The 21,235-nt window shown below is 39.5% G+C and overlaps 1 protein-coding gene across 2 annotated transcripts in view; it reads right to left on the minus strand.

The window, feature by feature from the left end:
- The window catches only part of LOC139746609 (uncharacterized), a 52,107-nt gene that overhangs the window by 24,229 nt on the left and 6,643 nt on the right, over nt 1-21,235 (minus strand). The window contains exons 4-9 of one of the 2 annotated variants that reach the window (XR_011712178.1): nt 20,022-20,100; nt 16,417-16,563; nt 14,666-14,890; nt 11,126-11,255; nt 9,869-10,032; nt 5,380-5,479 (exon numbers count right to left, since the gene is read on the minus strand). Coding sequence is in view for 1 of the 2 variants with exons in the window: in XM_071658017.1 (XP_071514118.1) it covers nt 5,380-5,479; nt 9,869-10,032; nt 11,126-11,255; nt 14,666-14,890; nt 16,417-16,572; nt 20,022-20,100 (854 nt within the window). In the remaining variant the exon portion in view is untranslated. Of the gene's footprint in view, nt 1-5,379; nt 5,480-9,868; nt 10,033-11,125; nt 11,256-14,665; nt 14,891-16,416; nt 16,573-20,021; nt 20,101-21,235 lie in introns of both variants that reach the window. The other variant, XM_071658017.1, reaches the window with a different exon arrangement.

Raw genomic sequence — 21,235 nt, forward strand, 5'->3', positions numbered from 1 at the left:
ATTATTTGCCACCTTAGTTACCCCATGGAAATGAAAATGGAGGGATGCAACTTTTGTTTGCTATCCTTGAGTTTAATGTTATTCTGTTCTTGGTGAAATTTTCACTGGCCAGTATGTAATCATGGATCATGAAGTTGTCCCAAGCCTGTATTGATCCTCTGAAACAAGAAAATGTGTCTATGAGTGAGATGTCAAGATGTACCAACAGAGGCAAGTTCACCATCCACTTTGATTTTTTCTTCTTCCTAAAGTCATCCTCCCAGAAAGCCACAGACTGGTTGACCTACAAAGACCAAAAAGATGACTGATAACCTGATGAAGTATGAGGTGTTGAAAAATCAAATCCCTATCAGGTTATCAATTGTCTTACTCACCTTCCTAACTTGCACAGTCACAGCACTTTCGGAGGGAATGACAGCAAGAGGAAAAAAGTATCATGATAGCGAACCAGGCCCTGCCAACATGTTTTGAAATCTCTTTTGTTGATACATTTTCTTGTTACTAAGCATGAAAATGAGTCTTTTCTTACTGGAAAAACGTTTTGGGACTCATGGTTTGTTACTGGTAGAGGGAGTTCCAATTAGAGCAGGCATCACATATATAGATATCTAGGTAGAAAAATGTCATCCAAACAGAATACTGAAAATATGATCAAACAAAAGGACAGTGAACAAAAGCTACAACCCTCCACTCACAGCACCACATGGTAAATGAAGCAACAAATCATGTCATCTTACTTTTAAGACTTTAACATGTTGCTAGACATACCATATTCCCACCATAAGTGAGTACTAGGACTGCTTTTGCAAACAAAACCTTATGCATGAAAGCCTTAATCTAAATGGTAATTGCTGGACTATTCTTTTTAATGCTAAGACTGTAATTTTTTACTGTATGCTGAATATCAAGTCTGCCATTTTCTGACCATGAACTAGTAAAAATATTTCTGTCATGCTGATATAACGTGATGGAAAAATAAAATGCCAAACAAAATCATAGCATTTATGTGATAAATCTCATTTAAAGTGTCTGCAAAAAGCACATTGTCTGCCCCCACATATTTTCAAAGGCAATACACAGCTGAAGTTTATTGTAGGTACAAGCATATAATGCTCTCAGAATGGAATCATTGTACATTTCATCACTGACACTAGTGATTTTGATGGTGTGAACATCAGCTACCTTGCTCAGTGTGTCTCAGGCTATCCTGAGGAAGATGTTTTCTCTTTACTCATTCAAGCTATCTATCTATTTATCTATACCTCTGATGCCCATTCCCATGAAGGAGTGGCCATGGCAAAAGAGTCTCCACTTATCCCTGTCCTTACATGCCCCTCTTGCATACACCATTCCAAACATTCTTCTACTATTTCTCTCCCTCTAGTATTCCTCCATCTTAATTTCTCAAGCCATAGGTGGTCTTCCACTCACAATCCCTGTAAACTTCCAATCTTGCGTTCTTTCCACATGCCCAAACCACCTCAAAGTATTACATTTCACCCATTCTGCCACTTCACATTTCACTCCCACTGCATTTCTTGCCATACCACATCTCTCATACACCCTTTCATTTCCTTCTTCATTCCATCTTGATGCATCACATGCTCTTCTCAAATAGCTCATTCCCAAAGCCTGGATTATTGAGCTCTGAGAATCGTTCCATGTCTATGTTTTGGCTGCATAGGTCAGGGTTGGGAAGCCTATGCTGTCCCTTAATCCTCTCTCTACTTTCATACTTAAACCTCTACCCTTCATTACTCTATTAAGGGACCCAATGACTCATCTACCCAGTACTGCTCTATCTCTTATCTCTCCTTCCATATCACCACACTTACTTAAGACAGCTCCCAGATACTTAAATTCTCTCACTTCATCTACTTTTTTTCCTCACATATCCACAGTACAATCTAGTATACTTTCGTCTTTCACTCTATATGGTTTTATATAATCTATACTTTTGCTCTGTTTCCTTTTAAACACCATGACTTTACTTTTACTTGCATTTACCTTCAATTGCCAATGCTTAAACTCATCATAAAACACACTTACAATGTTTTGCAACTCCTCTTCACTCTCAGCAAACAACACCATATCATCACAAACAGGCTTGCCACTCTCGAAGAGCTAAAATGGGTATGTTTGAAGTAATAGTAGTCCCAAAAGTGTTATATGGTTGCAAGGCATGGGCTATAGATAGGGTGGTACAGAGGAGGGTGGTTGTGCTGGAAATGAAATGTCTGAGGACAATAAGTGGTGTGAGACAGTTTGATCAAGTAAGTAATGAGTGGGGAAGAGAGATGTGTGGGAATAAAAAGAAAGTGGTTGAGAAAGCAGAAGAGGGTGTGTTGAAATGGTTTGGACATATCGAGAGAATGAGTGAGGAAAGGTTGACAAAGAGGATATATGTGTCAGAGGTGGGGGGAACAAGAAGCAGGAGACGAAATTGGAGGAGGAAGGATGGAAAGATTCTGAGCGATCAGGGCCTGAACATACATGGGGTTGAGGGGCATGCAAGGAATAGAGTGAATTGGAACAATGTAGTATGTAGGGGTCAACGTGCTGTCAATGAACTGAACCAGGGCAGGTGAAACGGTGGGTAAACATAGAAAGGTCTATGGGGTCTGAATGTGGATAGAAAGATGTGGTTTCGGTGCATTACACATGACAGTTAGAGACTGAGTGTGAATGAATGTGGCCTTTTTTGTCTGTTTTCCTGATGCAACCTCACTGAAGCATGGGGGTAGCGATGCTATTTACTGTGGGGTGGGATGGGGCCAGAAAAGGATGAAGGCAAGCAAGCAAGCTTTGTATGTTCTATGAAGGTGCGCGTTCATATACACTTTATTCGTATGTGTATATATGTATATGTCTATGTGTGTGTACATATATGCATGTATATGTTATTTTATTCATTTCTTATACTTTGTCGCTGTCTCCCGCGTTAGCGAGATAGCGCAAGGAAACAGACGAAAGAATGGCCCAACCCACTCACATACACACGTATATACATACACGTCCACACACACACATATACATACCTCTTGACCTCCTGTCTCTTTCTTTTATACATCTCCCAGTCATTTGCACTACTTCCCTGTAAAACTCCTCCAAACACCTCTCTCTTCTCTTTCACTAACAATCTTGCTTCTTCATCTAACCACTCACTACCCTTTCTAATCTGCCCCCTCCCACCTTTCTCATGCCATAAGCATCTTTTGTGCAAGCCATCACTGCTTCCCTAATTACATCCCATTCCTCCCCCACTCCCCTTACGTCATTTGCTCTCACCTTTTACCATTCTGCACTCAATCTCTCCTGGTATTTCCTCACATAAGTCTCCTTTCCAAGCTCACTTACTCTCACTACTCTCTTCACCCCAACGTTCTCTCTTCTTTTCTGAAAACCTCTACAAATCTTTACCTTCGCCTCCATAAGACAATGATCAGACATTCCTCCAGTTGCTCTGCTCCTCTCAGCACATTAACATCCAAAAGTCTCTCATTTCAAATGTAATCCAATAACGCTCTCTGGCCATCTCTCCTACTTACATAGGTAAACTTATGTATATCTCTCTTTTTAAACCAGGTATTCCCAATCACCAGTCCTTTTTCAGCACATAAAATCTCCAAGTTCTTCACAATTTCCATTTACAACACTGAACACCCCATGTACACCAATTACACCCTCAACTGCCACATTACTCACCTTTACATTCAAATTACCCATCACCATAACCTGGTCTCGTGCATCAAAGCTGCTAACACACTTACTCAGCTGCTTCCAAAACATTTGCCTCTCACGATCTTTCTTCTCATAAACAGGTGCTTAGGAACCAATAATCACCTGTTTCTCTCCACCCACTTTCAGTTTTACCCATATCAATCTAGAGTTTACTTTCTTACACTCTATCACATACTCCTACAAATCCTGCTTCAGGAGTAGTGCTACTCCTTCCTTTGCTCTTGTCCTCTCACCAACCCCTGACTTTACTCCCAAGACATTCCCAAACCACTCTTCCCTTTTACCCTTGAGCTTCATTTCACTCAGAGCCAAAACATCCTGATTCCTTTCCTCAAACATACCATCTATCTCTCCTTTTTTCTCATCTTGGTTACATCCATACATGTTTAGACACCCCAATCTGAGCCTTTGAGGAGGATGAGCACTCCCCACATGACTCCTTCATCCGTTTCCCCTATAAGAAAGTCAAATACAAGGAGGGGAGGGTTTCTAACTGCCTGCTCCCGCCCCAAATGGTTGCCTTCTACAACATGCGGGGAATACGTGGGAAGTTTTCTTTCTCCCCTATCCCCAGGGAGCATTAAGAATGTGTGGAAGGTGAGAACGTTATCTCGGAGCAAAAATGGGTATGTCTGAAGAATGGTGGTTTCAACAATGTCATATGGTTGCAGGGCATGGGCTATAGATAGAGTTGTGCGTAGGAGGGTGGATGTGTTGGAAATGAGATATTTGAGGACAATATGCGGTGTGAGGTGGTTTGATCGAGTAAGTAATGAAAGGGTAAGAGAGATGTGTGGGAATAAAAAGAGTGTGGTTGAGACAGCAGAAGAGGGTGTATTGATATGGTTTGGTCACATGGAGAGAATGAGTGAGGAAAGATTGACAAAGAGGATATATGTGTTGGAGGTGGAGGGAACGGGGAGAAGTGGGAGACCAAATTGGATAAGAAAGGATGGAGTGAAAAAGATTTTGAGCGATCGGGGCCTGAACATACAGGAGGGTGAAAGGCGTGCAAGGAATAGAGTGAATTGGAACGATGTGGTATACTGGGGTCGACTTGCTGTCATTGGAGTGAACCAGGGCGTGTGAAGTGTCTGGGGTAAACCATGAAAAGTTTTGTGGGGCCTGGATGTGGAAAGGGAGCTGTGGTTTAGGTGCATTACACATGACAGACAGAGACTGAATGTGAATGATGTGGCCTATCCCTGGGGATAGGGGTGAAAGAATACTTCCCATGCATTCCTCACGTGTCGTAGAAGGCGACTAGAGGGGATGGGAGCAGGGGGCCAGAAATCCTCCCCTCCTTGTACTTTTTAACTTTCTAAAAAAAATATACGTATGTATATGTATGTATATGTTGAAATGTATAGGTATGTATATGTGCGTGTGTGGGCATTTATGTATATACGTGTGTTTGTGGGTGGGTTGGACCATTCTTTTGTCTGTTTCCTTGCACTACCTTGCTAACGCTGGAGAGAGCGACTAAGTGTAATGAAAATATAGAAAAAAAAATACGAATATGAGTGGAAGGGCCATTCTTCGTTTGTTTCCTGGCGCTACCTTGATGATGTGGGAAATGGTAATCAAGTATGATAAGTATAAAATAAATAAATCTATATCTATGCTTTGTCTCCTCACCATTCCATGGGGTCATATCTTTTTGTAGTTCATCATCAGAAAGCTGACCACATACTTCTTGCTTCAAGATGTTGTTTAACTTCATATCCTGCAAAAAAGGCTGAAAAGGAAGGAAACAGTTCATTAAGGGAAGAATATTTAGATCTAAGATCTGGCTTCCAGTATTGACTAGATCATCAAGGCATGCAAGTAACATTAAGAATCTTATGAAAAGAAGGCCAGACTGGTTGATCGAAAGAAAAAATCTGTAACAGAGTTTAAAATATGAATGCATTGTGACCATCCCTTTTAATGGTCGGTGTCATGATTGTGGCATGGTGTTTCTCACCATTGTATAAAGATTTTATGGGACAATGGCTTCTGCCTATAACACTAGCTGTTCCCTCAACACATTCAAACATGTAAATGGCAGTAAATGTAAGTCATATAAGAAAAAGATAATACTTTACAAGAAATAACTACCTAGAAAGCTGTACTCCTCTGACTTTCCAGCAGTGGAATGCAAATATCAAAAACCATCAATAAGTGAGTACAAACTCTGAAAACACCAATACCTGAATGAAAAATATAACAAGAGTATTAGATATCACCGAGTAATAATAATAATGATAATAACAATAATAATAATAATAATAATAATAATAATAATAATAATAATGATAATAATAATAATAATGATAATAATAATAATAATAATAATAATAATAATAAAAATAATAATAATTCTTTTATTATACTTTGATGCTGTCTCCTGCATCAGCGAGGTAGCGCAAGGAAACAGACGAAAGAATGGATCAACCTATCCACATACACATACATATACATAAATGCCCACACACGCACATATACATACCTATACATTTCAACATATACATACACAGACATATACATATATACAAATATACCTATTCATACATGCTGCCTTCATCCATTCCTGCCTGCCACCACTCCGCCACATATGACACCTCCCTCCCCCGCGTGCATGCAAGGTAGCGCCAGGAAACGACAACAAAGGCCTCATTCATTCACACTCAGTCTCTAGCTGTCATGTGTAATGCACCAAAACCACAGCTCCCCTTCCATATCCAGGCCCCACAAAACTTTCCATGGTTTGCCCTGGTTCAATCTATTGACAGCATGTCGACCCCGGTATACCACATCGTTCCAATTCACTCTATTCCTTGCACCCTCCTGTATGTTCAAGCCCCGATCGTTCAAAATCTTTTTCACTCCATCCTTCCACCTTCAATTTGGTCTCCCACTCCTCCTCATTCCCTAAACCTCTAACATATATATCCTCTTCGTCAATCTTTCCTCACTCATTCTCTCCATGTGATCAAACCATCTCAACACACCCTCTTCTGCTCTCTCAACCACACTATTTTTATTACCACACATCTATCTTACCCTTTCATTACTAACTTGGATCAAACCACCTCACACCATATATTGTCCTCAAACATCTCATTTTCAAAACATCCACCCTACTCTGCACAGCCCTATCTATCACCCATGCCTCACAACCATATAATATTGTTGGAACCACTATTCCTTCAAACATACCAATTTTTGCTCCCCGAGATATCATTCTCGCCTTCCACACATATTTCAATGCTCCCAGATCCTTTGCCCCCTCCCCCACCCTGTGACTCACTTCCGCTTCCATGGTTCCATCCGCTGCCAAATCCACTCCCAGATATCTAAAACACTTCACTTCCTCCAGTTTTTCATCTAAAACACTTCACTTCCTCCAGTTTTTCTTCATTCAAACTTACCTCCTAATTAACTTGTCCTTCAACCCTATTGTACCTAATAATCTTGCTCTTATTCACATTTACTCTTAACTTTCTTCTTTCACACACTTTACCAAATTCAGTCACCAGCTTATGCAGTTTCTCACCTGAATCATTCACCAGTGCTGTATCATCAGCGAACAACAACTGACTCACTTCCCAAGCTCTCTCATCCACAACAGACTGCATACTTGCCCCTCTTTCCAAAACTCTTGCATTCACCTCCCTAACAACCCCATCCATAAACAAATTGAACAACCATGGAGACATCACGCACCCCTGCCGCAAACCAACATTCATTGAGAACCAATCACTTTCCTCTTTTCCTACTCGTACACATGCCTTACATCCTCGGTAAAAACTTTTCACTGCTTCTAACAACTTGCCTCCCACACCATATATTCTTAATACCTTCCACAGAGTATCTCTATAAACTTCATCATATGCCTTCTCCAGATCCATAAATGCTACATACAAATCCATTTGCTTTTCTACGTATTTCTCACATACATTCTTCAAAGCAAACACCTGATCCAAACATCCTCTACCACTTCTGAAACCACACTGCTCTTCCCTAATCTGATGCTCTGTACATGCTTTCACCCTCTCAATCAATACCCTCCCATATAATTTCCCAGGAATACTCAACAAACTTATACTTTGTAGTTTGAGCACTCACTTTTATCCCCTTTGCCTTTGTACAATGGCACTATGCAAGCATTCCACCAATCCTCAGGCACCTCACCATGAGTCATACATACATCAAATAACCTTACCAACCAGTCTACAATACAATCACCCCCTTTTTTAATAAATTCCACTGCAATACCATCCAAACCTGCTACCTTGCCGGCTTTCATCTTCCGCAAAGTTTTTACTACCTCTTCTCTGTTCACCAAATCATTCTCCCTAACCCTCTCACTTTGCACACCACCTCGACCAAAGCACCCTATATCTGCCACTCTATCATCAAACACATTCAACGAACCCTCAAAATACTCATTCCATCTCCTTCTCACATCACCACTACTTATTATCACCTTCCCATTAGCCCCCTTCACTGATGTTCCCATTTGTTCCCTTGTCTCTGCAAAGTTTTTACTACCTCTTCTCTGTTCGCCAAATCATTCTCCCTAACCCTCACACTTTGCACACCACCTCGACCAAAGCACCATATATCTGCCACTCTATCATCAAACACATTCAACGAACCTTCAAAATACTCATTCCATCTCCTTCTCACATCACCACTACTAATTATCACCTCCCCATTAGCACCCTTCACTGATGTTCCCATTTGTTCCCTTGTCTTATGCAATTTATTTACCTCCTTCCAAAACATCTTTTTATTCTCCCTAAAACTTAATGATACTGTCTCACCCCAACATATGCACACATATATATGGATAGAGATGTGCGCAGGAGGATGGATGTGCTGGAAATGAGATGTTTGAGGACAATGTGTGGTGTGAGGTGGTTTGAGCGAGTGAGTAACGTAAGGGTAAGAGAGATGTGTGGAAATAAAAAGAGCGTGGTTGAGAGAGCAGAAGAGGGTGTTTTGAAATGGTTTGGGCACATGGAGAGAATGAGTGAGGAAAGATTGACCAAGAGGATATATGTGTCGGAGGTGGAGGGAACGAGGAGAAGAGGGAGACCAAATTGGAGGTGGAAAGATGGAGTGAAAAAGATTTTGTGTGATCGGGGCCTGAACATGCAGGAGGGTGAAAGGAGGGCAAGGAATAGAGTGAATTGGAGCGATGTGGTATACAGGGGTTGACGTGCTGTCAGTGGATTGAATCAAGGCATGTGAAGCGTCTGGGGTAAACCATGGAAAGCTGTGTAGGTATGTATATTTGCGTGTGTGGACGTATGTACATGTGTATGGGGGGGGGTTGGGCCATTTCTTTCGTCTGTTTCCTTGCGCTACCTCGCAAACGCGGGAGACAGCGACAAAGTATAAAAAAAAAAAAAAAAAAAAATATATATATACATATACATACACATACACAGACATATACATATATACACATATACATATTCATACTTGCTTGCCTTCATCCATTCCTGGCACTACCCTGTCCCACAGAAATCAGCAATCGCTACTCCCTGCTTCAGCAAGGTAGCGCCAGGAAAACACAAAATAGGCCACATTTGTTCATGCTCAGTCTCTAGTTGTCATGTGTAATGCACCAAAACCACAGCTCCCTATCCACATCCACAAAAAGGTCAGTCAACCTGCCTATCACCACCATAACATGCATATTTTTCCTATTTCTTCCTGTCAACTTATGGTAAGTGCAGCTTTTACATTCCATTTTTTTATCAACTTACACATAAAACATTAGACCTTATTTTTTATGCCTACATTTATTTTGGTTTATGGTCAAATGCATATGGAAGCTCTGAGGGACTGCACTTTAATGCACATGGGAAGGGTTAATGTAAAGACTTGAATTTAGCAAATAACAAAGGTGTAAGCCTGGATAATAACAAAGATTTATAGGGTGACAGGGAAAGTGACAGGTATGTGAAAGGTCTGTAAAAATATGTAAAGAGAGAGATGGAAAAAGTTAAGTAACACAGACAAAGGTATGACTTTAAAAGCAACATAAAAGATGAATGTGCAAGGAAAGGGGTAAAATTCTTAGTAAATAAACAACAGATATAGAAAAAACGAAAAAGAATAAATTCCTTACCTTTTTCTCAGTCTGAGAGGAATCAAGAGGACAGGTTTTGCCATACATGGGGATCTGAGAGTCTTTCTTGTTCACACAAGATACTCGAGACTGTTGGTGACGTGCTAAAGAACCAGACTCTCGGAAACATCGGCCACATTCATGACATGCAAACGGTCTTTCACCTAAGGAAAAGGGATACAATCATAAAAAAAGATGGCTTTTTTTTTACTACTAGCAAAAAAAGAATGATAAATATTGTAGCAGTTACATATTCAATGAAGCACCAACAGCAAATTCTGCAAAGAAGCAAAGTTTAAAAGGAAATGAGTGAAAAAAAAACTGCTGTATTTCCTTTGTTTTGTAGATTGCATGGTAAAAGAATGAATATATACAACAGGGAGGGAGCCCTAATTTCATGAGTTATGAGAAAACAAGAAAATCATGTCTATATGAGCTTCCAGGTACATAATGATAAGAAGAGTATTGATTTTAACATTACAATTCAAACTAGTTAAGCATACCTCACTGAGGGAGCCCTACTTTTGTGGGCTATGAGGAAAAAAGAGAATCACATCTGTATAAACTTTAAGCTATGCTAATGATAAGTAGAGTAGTGAGTTTAACATTAAGATTCAAACTGGCTAGGTATAGCTGGCTATACCTAAATATTAAACTGATCCTGAAAATAGTAATGAAATGTGGAAAATGAAGGAACAGAATACTAGGAAGATAAAAATAAACAAATTTGCTGAAGAAATATCTTTAGTTAGGCTAGTGTTGATTCCAGTCATGTTATGAAGTCAAAGGGTGCTACTAATATTATTAATAGAAGCCATGCAACTACTCTAGATGGATATTCACGCATCAAGTTTCATGCCACTGTTTCATGGTTGCCTGGTTGGTCACAAAGGTGGCAAGGAGGAGATATGTATCTTATCCACCTCCAGGAAATAGGCACAAAAACAAAGATTATGGATATGTAAAAAGAGATTTTAGTAAGGCAGAAATATAGGACTTTAACACACAAAACATGGATTGAAGATATGAGTGAAGCAAGAAATTGCATGCACCTGATCCATCATATATAAATGGGAATGACGATAACAGATATATGGATGGCTTGGTGGACAGATTGATACACAGAAAGAGAGATACTGAATGGATAGAAGAGAAGATCTGAATATGTTTGGAGAGATCATTAATGAGATGAGGAAAGTATGCAGGCATCCCTTAAGTATGATAAAGAACTGAAGCTTAATCTTTTAACTGGCTTACCTGTGTGTCTCCTCTCATGCCTTGTTAATGACCCCTTTGTTTTAAAAGACTGGGAGCATCCATCATAGCTGCAATGGAAAGGTCGTCCTTGGCTATGTACAACTGCAATATGTGTTCGCAATATTTTTCCCTGGAATAACACAAAAACATTTTTTATGGGGCAATGCCTGCTAAATCATCCTTTGGTTCTCAATTACCCCTCTTTCCCTCGGCATATTGTCTAAAGAACATTTAGAGGAGGGTGAAATATGCAAAAGTGCTCCTCAAAAAGGCTTCTTATTATCCAATAACAAAGAACAATCAGAAAAACAGTTAATGACAAATCAACTAAAGACCAGTTCAGCAAGTGAAATGATGACTTCAAGGGATATCTCCAATGATAGTGTTTGGGGAACAACTTTTAATCATAAAAAATGGAGATATCTTATGTATGAGGGTAATGGTTTGGATGGAAAGATTATTTTCTGCCAATAAAACTGCTTTGTGTGTTACATGAATGACTGCTAAGCCTTGTGGAGAAGCAGAAGACTATTTATTATGAGTTGCTCTGCAGGTTCGTGTTTTATTCTTTACTGTGACTCTAGTGATTGATTAAAGCTTGTATTTGCATTCTTGTCTGTTCAAAATAAAAAGGATGCTGAAATTAGCAACCTTGCAAATCATGATGTCTTATGAGATGCATAGTTCTTTGGCAACTGATGTAAATACAGGAATAAGGATTTTGCTCTTGTAACGGTACTGCTTCACACTTTCTGTTTTGAATCAGTCTTACAAGTCAACAAGAGAAAGTTATCAAAAACATGAGTCGCACTCTCCCATTTGTGCTTTGGACATCACCCATCACAACAACACTACAAATAATGACCATTTTTTTACATCCCAGGACCCTTCATACCCATGATGAAGCTACCATGAAGACACCAAGCACTTACTACTCAACAGCCATACACTTTCTATACATAGATGCACAACAACATCACAACACTTCATGACCTGTGGTCCCCACCAGTGTACACAGCCAGGTTCCTGAGTGCTGCAGGAGCCACATAAGGACAGAAGGAACTCTTGGGGCAGGAAGGTGAGGTGAGGTAAGATACATATTTCATTATACTTAATCACTGTTCCCTGTGTCAGCGAGGAAGCGCCAGGAAACAGACAAAGAATGGCCCATCCACTCATATTCACATATATATACATATATGCCCATAAACACACATATACATACATAGTCAGCGGATGGAACCATGGAAGCGGAAGTGGATCATAGGGTGGGGGAGGGGGCGAAAATTTTGGGAGCCTTGAAAAATGTGTGGAAGTCGAGAACATTATCTCGGAAAGCAAAAATGGGTATGTTTGAGGGAATAGTGGTTCCAACAATGCTGTATGGTTGCGAGGCGTGGGCTATGGATAGAGATGTGCGCAGGAGGATGGATGTGCTGGAAATGAGATGTTTGAGGACAATGTGTGGTGTGAGGTGGTTTGATCGAGTAAGTAACGTAAGGGTAAGAGAGATGTGTGGAAATAAAAAGAGCGTGGTCGAGAGAGCAGAAGAGGGTGTTTTGAAATGGTTTGGGCACATGGAGAGAATGAGTGAGGAGAGATTGACCAAGAGGATATATGTGTCGGAGGTGGAGGGAACGAGGAGAAGAGGGAGACCAAATTGGAGGTGGAAAGATGGAGTGAAAAAGATTTTGTGTGATCGGGGCCTGAACATGCAGGAGGGTGAAAGGAGGGCAAGAAATAGAGTGAATTGGAGTCATGTGGTATACAGGGGTTGACGTGCTGTCAGTGGATTGAAGCAAGGCATGTGAAGCGTCTGGGGTAAACCATGGAAAGCTGTGTAGGTATGTATATTTGCGTGTCTGGACGTGTGTATGTACATGTGTATGGGGGGGGGGGTTGGGCCATTTCTTTCGTCTGTTTCCTTGCGCTACCTCGCAAACGCGGGAGACAGCGACAAAGTATAAAAAAAAAAAAAAAAAAAAAAAAAACATACACATGCACAGACATATACATATATACACATGTACATATTCATACTTGCTTGATTTCATCCATTCCTGTTGCTACCACACCACACAAAACATAGTATCGCTATCCCCCTCCTTTCAGTGAGGCAGCACCAGGAAAATAGACAAAAAAGGCCACATTTGTTCACACTCTGTCTCTTGCTGTCATGTGAGCAATATATATATATATATATATATATCTGGGGTAAATCATGTAAAGTTTAGTGGGGCCTGGATGTGGAAAAGGAGAAATAACATATATGTGAACTGAACCAGGGCATGTGAAGCATCTGGGGTAAACCATGGAAAGTTTTATGGGGCCTGGATGCAGAAAGGGAGCTGTGGTTCCTGTGCACTACACATGACAGCTAGAGACTGTGTATAACAAATGTGGCCTTTGTTGTCCTTCCCTAGCACTACCTTGTGTGCACAGGGGGGAAGGTGAGTGCTATTGCATGTGTGGCAGGGTAGCAATGGAAATGGACGAAGGTAGCAAGTTTGAATATGTGCATGTGTATATATGTATATGTCTGTGTGTGTATACGGTGAAACGTTCTAATTCACTCTATTGCTTGCACACCTTTCACCCTCCTGTATGTTCAAGCCCCTATCACTCAAAATTTTTTTCACTCCATCCTTCCACCTCTAATTTGGTCTTCCACTTCTCCTCGTTCCCTCTCCCCCTGACACATATATCCTCTTTGTCAATCTTTCCTCACTCATTCTCTCCATGTGACCAAACCATTTCAAAACACCCTCTTCTGCTCTCAACCACACTCTTTTTATTACCACACATCTCTCTTACCTTTCATTTCTTACTTGGATCAAACTACCTCTCATGACATACTGTCCTCAAACATTTGATTTCCAACACATCCACCCTCCTCCGCACAACCCTCTCTATAGCCCACGCCACAACCATATAACACTGTTGGAACCACTATTCCTTCAAACATACACATTTTTTTGCTCTCTGAGGTAATGTTCTCACCTTCCACACATTCTTCAACCTCCCAGAACCCTCACCCCCTCCCCCACCCTGTGACTCAGTTCCGCTTCCATAGTTCCATCCACTGCTAAATCCACTCCCAGATATCTAAAACACTTCACTTCCTCCAGTTTTTCTCCACTCAAACTTACCCCCCAATTAACTTGTCCCTCAACCCTACTGAACCTAATAACCTTGCTCTTATTCACATTTAGTATCAGATTTCTTCTTTCACACACTTCACCAAACTCAGTCACCAGCTTCTGCAGTTTCTTACCCAAATCAGCCACCAGCAATGTATCATCAGCAAACAACAACTGACTCGCTTCCCAAGCCCTCTCATCCAAACAGACTGCATACTTGCCCCTCTCTCCAAAACTCTTACATTCACCTTCCTAACCACCCCATCCATAAACAAATTAAACAACCATAGGGACATCACACACCCCTGCCACAAACCAATATTCACTGAGAACCAATCACTTTCCACTCTTCCTCTTCACACGAGTATAAGTAAAAATATCAAAATGGAAATCAACTTACTGTTTTAAATGTCTGACCACATAAATGGCAGGCAGGCTTATTCCATGTTTTGTCTGAGTATGCAAGGGCACTGCTGAGGTGTTTAAGATGAACATTTGACTCAACAGCTACTATGTGCTTGACAGGTGCCTTACAGTCCACTTCTATTTCCTTCTTAACACAAAGATCCTGTGCATCTAGCCCACTTAGAGATGACTCCTGGCTCACCATCCCAGGAACTGTATGCTGAACGATAGAGGCCAAGGCATTTAGTAAAGCACAGAGAAGTGCAATAGGATATAAAAGTTAAAAAGTATCTATATGTCTAGCTATATCTCTAACACCTGTTCCCTTTTGGAACTCCCTGAAGGAGGCAGACATGGCAATAGAGTCTCTATAACTAGTGAACTGCAGTGCCACTTCTCAGCCTTTAGTGCTTCAACTTTAACAGGCCACTGGTAGAGGGGAAGTCTAGTGCAGTGTTTGCAGATGCTCCCACTTAATGTTTCTAATGGCTACTTCTACCTAATGCCCCTGCCTAATGTTCCTACCTACCACTTCTTTCTAAAGGTTCTGCCTAATGCTCCTACCTCTTGCTTCTATTTATTGTTCCTACCATTTTGACAAAAGGCAGAGCTAGCACACAGCACTTACTACAGGAAAATCTGGTTACAAAGAATGAACCGTGTAAGTTAAGTGTTGTCAAGTGTTATGTGTGACATGGAGAGATTGTATATTTGTGGACAGAATGCCAGTAGTCCATATGTGGGTGAGGCAGAAAGAAAAGACAGCTACCTGGTTCACAGGGATGCAACTTGATAACCAATGAAGTGCTGGCTTACTACGCAGCCATCATTAACTCTACAGGGTAGTACTGGCAATATACCCCCTTAGTCATTGGCTGCCTACCAACCAATGTTCTGCAATATACTTCCTCTACTAGTTTATCTCCAGTCACAGTACAAATATGACATTGTAGATTATAAAAGAAGGAAAAGGGTGGGGGGGGGGGGACATGAGGATTTTCACACAAAGGATCAGTTCACTTGTTTTTGATGCTTCCTTGCTAATGCGGGAAAAGGAGAATATGTGTGAAAGAAAAAAGATTTGCAAACATTAAATGCAATCATGAGAACACACATGAACACCAATACACATTAAGTGGTTCTTAGACTAAATCAAAAGTGGAAGAATAGCAAGTCTGTCTTTCATGTATAGGCCAAATATGAAAATTCTGAACATACAAAAAGGCTAACACTTTACTGTTGTGAAATGAATAAATGCAATGTCCATATGCTGTCTTAACCCTTAAATGTTGGGAGTCATTGAATGAGTACTAATGTTTGTGGGCTGTGTTTAAATTCTTTATCAATATGTTCACATATGTATGGCTGCAAAGTGTTGCCTTGGTGAGAATAAGTGTAAATATCTATGCAAATAAGTGTGAACATGAGTTGACTCTAATCTGGGCACTAATTCAAGAGGTACAGTTATTCAGTGTAAAAAGCTGACATAAAAAGTACTGATCAACAAGTAAAAGAGAAAAAATAAAGGCATTCATTTACATGCATACACTTCCTCAATATACTCATGCTAACACAATGTACAAATATGCAATGAGAAACACATCTACTACATCTTAATGACAGATACAATTCTATTTTGCACTGCTTAAAATTTCTATGCTATATCTAGTTACTCTAAAATTCTTTCAGTAAATTTCATGTAATGAAAAAAAATAACACGTTCAGGAACTAACAAAAGCTAGACACCTGTAGCTTGAAATGGTTGAGGACAGCTGCCCGTCTTGAGAATGTAAGACTGCAAACTTGGCATTTCCACCTTCTTTTGTGACCAGTTTCTATTTCAGATGCTTGTATAACCATCTTGATATCTTCTTCATTCATCTCATTACCTTCCTGTAAATACTGAAAGCAATCAAAGCATGAAATTAAGGCCTAAAAGAGAGCAAATACTTTATTGTCTCAGTCAACAAATGATATGGTTATTTTCTGCGATGCAATCTTGCCTGTTCTGGGAATGGGTTTCAAATAAACTTCTATGAGAAAAATGACCTTAAGATAAAGATACTCTACTTTCAATTGATTCTGTTCATAACTGCTCCAATCATAGCCTAATTTTCAATAAATTACTTCATATGCACTTTAAAGTATTTTGTGCTTCCTGTAAGTACACTTATTCAACAATACATAAATCGTGCACTGGGGAGAGCATGAGAAAAATAAGCCTATGGGATATTTAAGACAAATGATGACTGTAGGGCTAAAAAAAAATAGGCTCTGATCTTATGAAAAGCATGATTTCATCTAAGTCCTCACTCATCATCCACCTTTATACTTGTAAAAAGTCATCACAGTCATGTGGCTTACATCAATGAGATCAGTAAGCAAATGACAAAAAATGCCACAGTCACACTTAAGGCATGCAAAAATCTTTTTTTCTTACCAGATTGCTGTTTCCCTTGTTAGTGAGGTAGCATTAGTAACAGACAAAGAAAGGCCACATTTGATCACATCCTTTCTCTAGCTGTCATGTATGATGCACCAAAACCACAACTCCCTATCTACAATCACATACCACAGACCTTTCCATAGTTTATCTCAGCCACTTCATATGCCCTGGTTCAGTGCATTGACAGCACATCTACCCCTGTATACCATATCATTCCAATTCACTCTTCCCCTTTGCATGCACTTCACCCTCTTCAAAATCTTTTTCAATCAATCTTCCATCTCCAATTTGGTCTCCCCATTCTCCTTGTTCCCTCTATCTCTGATGTATGTATCCTCTTTGTCAACCTTTCTTCATTCATTCTCTCAATATGTTCAAACTATTTCAGGTCACACTCTTCAGCTCTGTCAACCACATTCTTTTTATTACCACACCTGTCTCTTGACCTTTTATTACTTAATTGATTAAACTACCTCACATCACATATCATACTCAAATGTTTCATTTCCAACACATTCACCCTCCTATGCACAACTTCATCTATAACCCATGCCTCATATCCATATAATATTGTTGATACTACTACATCTCCAAACATACCAATGTTTGCCTTCTCACAACAATCTCTCTTTCCACATGTTCCACAGTGCTCCCAGAACCTATGCCCCTTCCCCCACCCTAAGACTCGCTTCTGCTCTCATGTTTCCAATTTTTCTCCATTCAAATTCACACCTCAATTAACCTGTCCCTCAAATCCGCTAAACCTAATAAACTTGCTCTTATTCACATTTACTCTTAACTTTCTCCTGTCACATACTCTTCCAAACTCAATTGTCAACTTCTGCATTTTCTTATTTGCATCTGCCACCAGTGCTTTATCATCAGCAAACAACAACTGACTCACTTCCAAGAACCTTCCAGACCCTACAGACTGACTACACACCCCTCTCTCCAAGACTTTTGCATTTACCTCCCTCACCATAAACAAATTAAACAGCCATGGTGACATTAAACACCCGCCACAGGCCACCTTTCACTTGGAGCCATTCACTCTCCTCTCTTCCTACTCATTAACATGCCTTACATCCTTCATTAAATCTTCACACTGATTTTAGCAGCTTACCTCCCATGCCTTACATTCTCAAGACCTTCCACAAAGAATCTATCAACCCTATCATATGCTTTCTCCAGATCCTTAAATGCCACATACAAATCCATCTGTTTCTCCATTTCTTACACATTCTTTAAAGCTTACACCTGATCCACACATCCTCTATCACTTCTGGAAATATACTTTCTCACCAATGTGATGCTGTATATGATTTCACCCTCTCGGTCACTACTCTCCTTTATAAAACAGTACCATGCATGGATTCTGCCAATCCTTAGGCACCATATCATGATCCATACATACAATGAAAATCCTAACTAAGCAATCAATAACAGTCAACCTTAAGAATTTCATTTGCAACATCAGCCACTCCCCTTGTGAAACTTCATTTCACAAAAGGCTTTCATCACCTCTTCTCTCTTCACCAAACCACTCTCCATGACTCTCTCATTTTATATACAGGTTGAGCATCCCTAATACAAAAATCTGAAGTCTGAAATGCTCCAAAACCCGAAGTTTTTTATTGTATTAATGGTATTTCATAATTTTTTAGTTAAGGTCTTAAGTGTGAATAAGTGTAAGAAAATGATTACTTATAAGTACCATATAAATTCAGAGTCAGGAATGAAGGTGATGCCAAACAACCACAGATTGTCCACATGGGCGGGTAAGGTTGTAACATCTTAGCTTTCTGATGGTTCAGTGTTAGACAAACTTTGATTCATGTGCAAAATTATTAAAAATATTGTATGAATTACTTTCAGTCTATGTGTATAAGGTGTATATGAAACAGAAATGTATTTTGATTTTAGACTTGGGTCCCATCCCTGAGATATCTCATTATGTATATGCAAACATTCCAAAATCCAAAAAAAATTTGAAATCCGAAACACTTCTGGTCCAGGTATTTTGGATAAGGGATACTCAACCTGTACCACTCCAACCCAAACACCTAACATCTGCCATCCTATCATCAAATACATTCAATAGTTCTCCAAAATATTCACTCCATCTGCTCCTCACTTCGTCACTACTATTACCACTTCCCCCTTTGCCCCCATTACTGATGGTCCTACTTGTTCTCTTGTCTTTTTTTTGCATATTATCAACTTGGAGTGGACATACAAGGGGTACATGCCTTTCTTAGGTTCTAGGGTATTTCTTTTTTCAGTAAAACCTTCACTTGCCCTTCATCCATGAAGATATTCCATAGCAATTAAAGAGATAGGAGACAATCCACAGCAGGAAAAAACCCTAAGGTAACCAAGTGTTAATAAGCATCCCCAGTTACTTTTCTCTAGGAAACAAACTTACTCATACAATTTTATAGAGAGAAAATGTCTGATGGTTTTGTCCTTTGTAAGTTAAAACCAAAAAAGCCTGCACAGTTTTGCTGTGTAACCTGTTTTTAGGGACTGCACTCAAAAGTGTCAATAATCCACCAAGAATTGAAATTATCAATCTGATTATCTAGCCAATAAGTGTGCTGCAAGCTTTTTTGTTGGGGTGCAGAAAACAACTACTTCAAGTAAAACTGATTTCTTAGTCTCTCAGTTACATTATTTGTGATCTTTAAGTCTAGGTTTAACCAACTAAAGAAATAACAGCAAACTAATATATGACAACAGTATCTCACAACAATTCTAACTCCAAGCAATCATTACAATAAATGAGGCAACTTCTGTTCTCTTAATAAAATCTAGTACAGTATTACCTCTCTCAAACTTTTTTCTTCATCTGTATGTAACATGCACCCAGTTTTCTAAAATATTTCTAAGAACTTGTTAGCCTTACCGTATGAATGGCTGGGACCAGATCCTTGACATGTTTGATGTCCAACTCCTCTTTTTCCACTCTTTTCTTCTTTGAAAACCTGCAATGAAGAGTGATGTCAAAAAAAGTCATTTACTTACATGCAATTACAAAAGTTCAGCCACTAACATTACATCACCTTCAAACTTTCTACCCAAGGGGTAACTCCCATCTTCTGCTATACACACATACTTTCCCTAAATGACTATCTCACCTCTGATATTACAGCTGAACAGTATATTTGCTTGATTAACATTATCTTTTGCTGTGCCACAAGCACATTGTATAAGGGGTTGGTCGTAGGCCCCATTCTTTTCATAATATACATTAATGACCTAGAACTCGGTCTCATATCTAAGATCTCCAAATTTAGTGACGACACAAAACTAGGAGATAGAGCTGTAAACAAGTGGGACTATGAAATGATTCAAAGAGATCTCAGCTTACTAGCAGAGCGGTCAGACAGATGGCAAATTAAGTTAATGTAGACAAGTGTAAAGTTATGCACTTTGGAAACAAGGATATACATTATGACTACAAACTATTCAGAAACTCTCAAACTAAAGTTAAGGAGGAAAAGGACCTTCGAGTTGTTGTTAGCAACAAATTGAAATACACTCAGCAGAGGCAAGCCACAAGTAAAAAAGGTAACCAAAGGTCAGGTTTTATAGCCCGGAACATACATTATAAGACACCAGAAACAATTCTCACACTTTATAATTCTCTAGTAAGACCACACCTTGAATATCCAGCCCAGTTTTGGTCCCCAAACTATAAGAAAGACAAGGAAAAATTAGAGCAAGTAAAAAAGACGCAAGACAAAATTGATCCCATCCTTTAGAAATCTGACATATGATGAGAGACTAAAATGATTGAATCTTCACCCTTAAAAACACAGACTTTGCAGCGACTTAATCCAAGCGTTCAAAATTCTGAACAAGTTTAATAGAATAAACCATGAGCATCTTTTCGAAATACAAGAAAATATAGTTACTAGGACAAATGATATAAAACTCAAAGCTAAAAGATATAGTACAGACATGGGAAAAAGCTTCTTTTCCTAAAGGTGTGTTGAGCACTGGAACAAATCACCATCAGATGTAGTGAATACTAAAACTATACATACCTTCAAAAGTTGTTTAGCCAAGTATTTGATAAGTTCAGGTATACTCTGAGAAAAATGCCAGAAATAAACG

Source organism: Panulirus ornatus, chromosome 65 (genome assembly GCF_036320965.1).
Source record: "Panulirus ornatus isolate Po-2019 chromosome 65, ASM3632096v1, whole genome shotgun sequence".
Lineage (NCBI taxonomy): Eukaryota > Metazoa > Arthropoda > Malacostraca > Decapoda > Palinuridae > Panulirus > Panulirus ornatus.